The sequence below is a fragment of the Drosophila rhopaloa genome, unplaced genomic scaffold (genome assembly GCF_018152115.1).
Source record: "Drosophila rhopaloa isolate 14029-0021.01 unplaced genomic scaffold, ASM1815211v1 contig_3, whole genome shotgun sequence".
NCBI classification, from domain to species: domain Eukaryota; kingdom Metazoa; phylum Arthropoda; class Insecta; order Diptera; family Drosophilidae; genus Drosophila; species Drosophila rhopaloa.
Window position 1 is genome coordinate 14,474,727 of NW_025335123.1, and position 5,722 is coordinate 14,480,448.

The 5,722-nt window shown below is 38.8% G+C and overlaps 1 protein-coding gene across 2 annotated transcripts; it reads right to left on the reverse strand.

The window, feature by feature from the left end:
- Positions 1-3,179: 3,179 nt before the first annotated feature.
- LOC108040492 lies at positions 3,180-5,018 on the reverse strand. 2 transcript variants are annotated; one of them, XM_017117979.2, is made up of 3 exons: positions 4,582-5,018; positions 4,052-4,164; positions 3,511-3,613 (listed from the first exon to the last, which is right to left on the reverse strand). In XM_017117979.2, exons 1-3 carry the CDS (start codon positions 4,602-4,604, stop codon positions 3,552-3,554), a joined length of 198 nt encoding a protein of 65 aa, XP_016973468.2. In that variant the 5' UTR covers positions 4,605-5,018; the 3' UTR covers positions 3,511-3,551. The 2 variants fall into 2 exon arrangements, with proteins under 2 accessions (XP_016973467.2, XP_016973468.2); XM_017117978.2 differs by lacking the exon at positions 4,052-4,164 and having other exon boundaries at positions 3,180-3,613.
- Between the last annotated feature and the right edge of the window lie 704 nt (positions 5,019-5,722).

Consider the following 5,722-nt stretch of genomic DNA (forward strand, 5'->3'; position numbering starts at 1 on the left):
TAGCCTAAACTCCAAAACCCAGCCCCAGCAACCAAACCCAACCCAACCCGACACATCTCAACTCAGAACTCAGCTTAGCAAAATACTTTCATAATAATCTTTATGGCACAACGAGGAAAATAGAAAAAAGCAGTGGGCAAAACTGTTACCAAAAAAAAAATGTACCAAACGGAAAACACACGGCTAAACGAATTGCACAGGACGAAATTTGTATGCAGAATTCTTAAGTGACTTGAAGGACTTCTTGGGGTGTTTTTAAAAGGCTTAATTTGTTCTTGACAAGTCTTAATTTTCCCCATTTGAAAACTAAAACTTCTTAAGGGCTTAAATATTTAATAATACTTAGAACTTAGTACTAATAATTAAAATGATCCTGATATTGTAATATAATCAGAATTGTTAAATTTAAAACCAAAACGATTATAATCAATTGTCTTTATTTTTATAGAAATGTATTTTTAAGAGACATCAAGCCATATATTTAAAATTAATCTTACAACTATTTAGATGGAAAAAAAATTGCAGAAGTAAAAAATTAAACTTAATAACTATCAAAATTAGAACATAAAAATAAAATCAAACCAGTATTTATGTTAATACTTAAAAATACATTAATTTTTGTTGATGTTAAAGTTATTTTTAACATAATATTTAGTACTAGCCGCTTGGGGCCATCGTTTTAAAAATGTTAAATATTTTTTCCTGTGCCCAACTACCGCAGAAGGGCAACCAAATGGAAATTGCCAGGGGTGGGGTTTTCAAGGGGGTACCAACAAAAAAAAGAAAGAAATAAAGAGGGGTGAAGTGCGCTGTACACTGTGATTTGCCTGCATGTTTTTGTTGCTATGCGCACTCCATGTAGTTGGTTTTTTATGAAGCCAACGGCGAGCGACCGAATATATGCTATCACCCCCTCCCACCCCCTCCACCCCACCCCACTCGCACTTTTTATGGGCGTGCGGCAAAAGGGGCGAGGCTCGCTGCCGAGCTGTAGGATTTTCAGGTTTGACGTGTTTTTGTGAGATTAAGTTGCGATAATAAATCGCCTGCTTCCTGGGGAAGTAACAACTTACCCCAGCAAATCCCACGAATAACTCAAATACGACAGTTTGCATTTCTTTTGCATTTTCCTTTGGTTCCTGCTTAAACAAATAATCGGACAATTTAGCAAAGAATTTACGATTTTTCTTCTACTGCCTAGGCGTATGTAAAAACAAAAACACCCTGTATTAAGCCCTTTTGCAAACTACTTTACCAAATCCTACGCCAACTTTTTGTTTGTTTGAAACTATAAAAGCTAAAGATCACTAATATTTTTCTCCATTTTGAATTATAATACGTAACTAGTAATCTGTTCCCTTTTTCTTTTGGGGATTAGTTTTGTAGTTGTATCAGTTCCTATTATTTCGAAGGAAAAAAATGAATTTGAGTCATTTCATCTTAGTACTTGACATTTTCCCTGAAATCTTCTATACTACAGAGAAAAAATAAGAATATGAATATGAATTAATATCAGATTACACATTAAATTCTGGATATATAGTAGCATCAAAAGGGATATATGATATTAAATCTTTAAAAAAAATTAACTTCGAATTTACATAAGTCATTGTCATCATTAAATCCTGGATTTATATTAGCATCAAAAAATGAACTTCGAATTTACATAAAACATTGTAAATTCGAAATTAAATTTTTATACAGATTTGATATCAGATATCCCTATTGATGCTACTCTACAACCAGGATTTAATGTTTATCTCCAACTGAAAATCACCATCAAATTGATCTATATATCCCATTATAATCGGCAGATCGCGCTTTTGGTCAGTGTACTCCTTTTTTTGGGGCTCCCATTTTGTTTGTTTTGGCAAATGCTAAAAGCAAAGTTGGATTATGTAAGGGCAAATATGTGCGGGTGTGTGTGAAGATAATACAGGCGAATCTGGTGTCCGCTGGAGTGTGTGTGGGGTGTGTGTGAGGGGGTGTGTGTGAGGGGTGTGTGAGGGGGTGTGTGTGAGGTTGTATAGGCGGTGGGTGTGTTCTGGCCTGGCCCAAAAGTTGAATGTGCTGCTGAAGCCGTGGCAAGGTGAGTTTTATATGCTATAATTTTTCTCCTCTTTTCTTTTTTTTTTTTTTACTGCGCCCGAGCAAAACGAAGAAGTGGGCGGGGCTGCTCTGCATGAGCTGGATTTAATAAATTCTAATGTTTGCTTACCTTGCCCGAAAGGCTTTCAACCTGAAACCGCACACACAGACGAGCACATATGGCGGCAGATGGTTTTTCGGGCTGGCAAGGGGGAGGGGAAGTGGGTGGGGAAGGGGGAAGTGGGGGTGGGGGATGGATAACAAAGTAAGAAGCTAGCCAGCTGGAACCGGAGCTCAGCTCCACCCGGCGCCATAGCAGATTTACTTTTATTGCAAATTGCAATTCTGCATTTTGCATTCTGCACTCCTGCACTCCTGCACCCACCGTCCTCCTTTTGGCCAGATGATATAGACATTTAAATGAATGAATGGACAGAATGGACAAGGGGTGCGGAGAGAGGGGGGGGGACCCAACCGAGCAGCACTCTGTGGTTTGAGTTTAGATTTCAATATAAGCATGTAGGGCATGGCTGAAACTGATTATGATTCTGTTTTCCACACAAACTTCATTTTTCAGTGCATACTGAAGTTTCACTACACAATGGCTGTAACACTTATTGGAACCGGATACGTAATCCGTTTTTGGATCGCCTTGAGGAATTTCTTTTGCTCTCAAATTGCATTTTTTTTGCTTACAAAATCTTTTTATTTCGAATTTATAGTTCTGAAAAAGATTTCATTAACTTGAATGCTGCTCTTTAGGTGAGGTAATGTAAATGAATGCTGTATTTAGGAAACAAGTGATTGAGGTTTCTCCAATATTCATATTGGGACACCCTAAAAATGTATCTTCCAGCTTAACATATTTGAATCTTATTGATATCAACTTATTTGAAAGGCAAATTTAATAAAATAGAACTATTACTTACAAAATTCTGCTGCAATTAAAAGTGCAATTTTCCAAGGTCTCAGACTAATTGGAGTCATATCAATTTCCCGAGCAAGCACTGTGAAAATAGACATATTTTTAGCTGCACTTCCTCCCCAAGAAACAAGCAAAAGTGGATTCAATAATAAAGGCATTTCTTTATTTTGATTGGGTATAGTTCACCCATGAACTACTGCTGTTGGGTTGAGAACGGACAACGAATGGGAGGATCCAAGCTGGGGGATTGGGGGACTGGGGTACTAGCGGAACCAGGTCCAGAACTTCCACCATCTGCGATTGGAGCGCTGGCTCGATGGCGGCCCAGCGGGACGGGGTATCGACTGGGGTGGCGCCACCGGCATCATCGGTGGCTCATTGTCCGCCATGTCATCCACGCGATCCTGGGTGGCCCGCACCACGCAGTGGCGGTACTGCTCCATCGCCGGGAAGCAGTCGCAGGCCCGCTGGCGGTGCGCCTGGAGGCAGTTCTGCAGCCGGGCGGCCACGTCCGCGCAGGGTGGCTCCACCACCTCCTTCAGTTGACCTTCCGCCTGCAGCAGCAGACGGTCGAACTCCGCGAAGATGGCCTCCGTGGGCCTGCAATAGATTCAAAAATTATTAAAAGAATAAAGCAAGAAGGTACGCTTTAGTCGAGTGTCAAATATCATATTATCCATTAATACCACCAACAGATGGCGCTTTAGCACGGCGATGTTACAATCATACTAGCACTGATGTTATGGCAAATGTTAAGCTTAATTACTTAATAACTTCAAAATATAATTTAATTATAATTCAAATTGGTCGTATAAATAGTTCTCTATCATTTCGGACAGACAGACAATGGCTTTATCAACTTAACTATAGAATTTCCTTCCACCTGTTACTTACTCTTCAACGAATACAATATTCCCTATTTCTCTACAAGTAACAAGTATAATTATTCTCTTTTTAGATGCATCAATTAAAGTGAAGGTCACTAAGTGTTTCTTCTCCCACTTAACTGAAAATATGATACACTTCCCATTACCATACCTTTTTTAGAAGGTTGTGTAGTTTTTATTCCGTTATTGCTTTTTACTTTGTGCCTATAAATAATTGCAGTTGGTAACTCATAATTTTCCCTGTTCAAACTATTGTAATTTGACCTGAAAGGAAAAACGGAAGAGGGTGGTTAGTTAAGGTGAAATTTATTCACGTTGCAGATGCATATCCCAATTAAGCTGAATTGAGCAGAAGGCCACGAAGATTTTGTTTCCCCACTTGGTTCAAAAGATTATAAAATTCTGTTTATGTGACATTAAATACTGTGTGGTTTAGCTCAGCACTATATTTTCTTTTGAAAAAAGCTATTTACACTTGTTTTAAATATTGGAAGAGTAAAAACAATTGTTTGGATTTAACTCCTCTTAAGCAATAATTATTATTGTTATATAAAATGCTTAGGAATAAACATATAATTATTATTGGTGTATGTTTTTTAAAGTGTGACCGTCAATTAAAGAACTCATATTACTTTTGAATTTGTTTTAGCTTGTTTATTAAATGTCAGCTGGGGTACTTACAATCGCTGAATATCCTCGGTCATGTTAAAGCCCGATCTCGATCGGCGCCTCACCAGTTTGGGTGATTCCCTGGACACGAGTTTCGGTTGCGGATGTTCCTGCTGCTGGTTCTGATTTTCCGGTTGTTCAGGTTGCCTTGGTGGCTCCTTCTCCGACCTCTCCGTTTTTGGGGCCGTGGAGTCCTGTTGCGGTGGGGGGGTTCCTGCGCCGCCCGACGCCCTGTCGGCCTTGCCACCCCCTCACCCCCTCCCCGGCGGCACGCGTTTCACCGGCCAACGTGGCGCCCATTTTGAGTGTGTGCTCGGATTATCCCGGCTAGATTTGCTCCGTGTGTATTTTGTGGTTGGGACTGGGTTAAACCTGTGAACTGTGCTGTTATGGTGTTTTGGTGTTATTTTTTTTTTTGTGTTGTCAAACAGATAAAATTTTCATGGCTAGAGATTTGGAGTTGCTAAACTAACTGGGAAAGTGAAATTGTTCTCTGTTTGTTTCGTTGAAATTTGTGACTTAGTACTCTTGTGCAACAATAAATGGGTATTTTAAGCAACTATTATTACGGGCTCTTGACCGGAATTGTTTCCTTTTTAAGCAAATGAAAGGTAAGAGGTTTCATTAAAATTAAGTTAATAAGAAAGTCTGAACCACAGTTGCCCTCAAATTTTAATGAACGAGAACAATTTGTACGCTTACTAACAAAAAACTAAAACTTTATGTAAATATTGTCACCTAAAAAAGTTTGGTTTATAAAATGAAAATAAATAAATAGCAAATGGTAGGAAAGGATAACCTTTAAAGCAGAAATGTTGTATTAATATAAATATCTTGGGTAAATTTATTAGACTTATAAATGAATCGTGGATAAATGGAATAATTATAGTGTTTAAATATTGATTAATAAATAAAATTTGCCGTATGCCCCAGTATTTGTTAACTTAAATCGCTTGCTAATCTGCCACTGACCATGCAATTAAAGTTCCAAAGGTCCTTTGATCCCATCTCATTCCTGCAGCTGTCAATTTTGAGCATTTTGACCGAGGGTCCTGGCGACTCGCCGTTCAGGTGATGATCCACAATATTCCGCCCATCATGCTTGGAATTTTTGCTTAATTGCGCATTAGAGGGAAAAGTTTTCCTGTTTCCT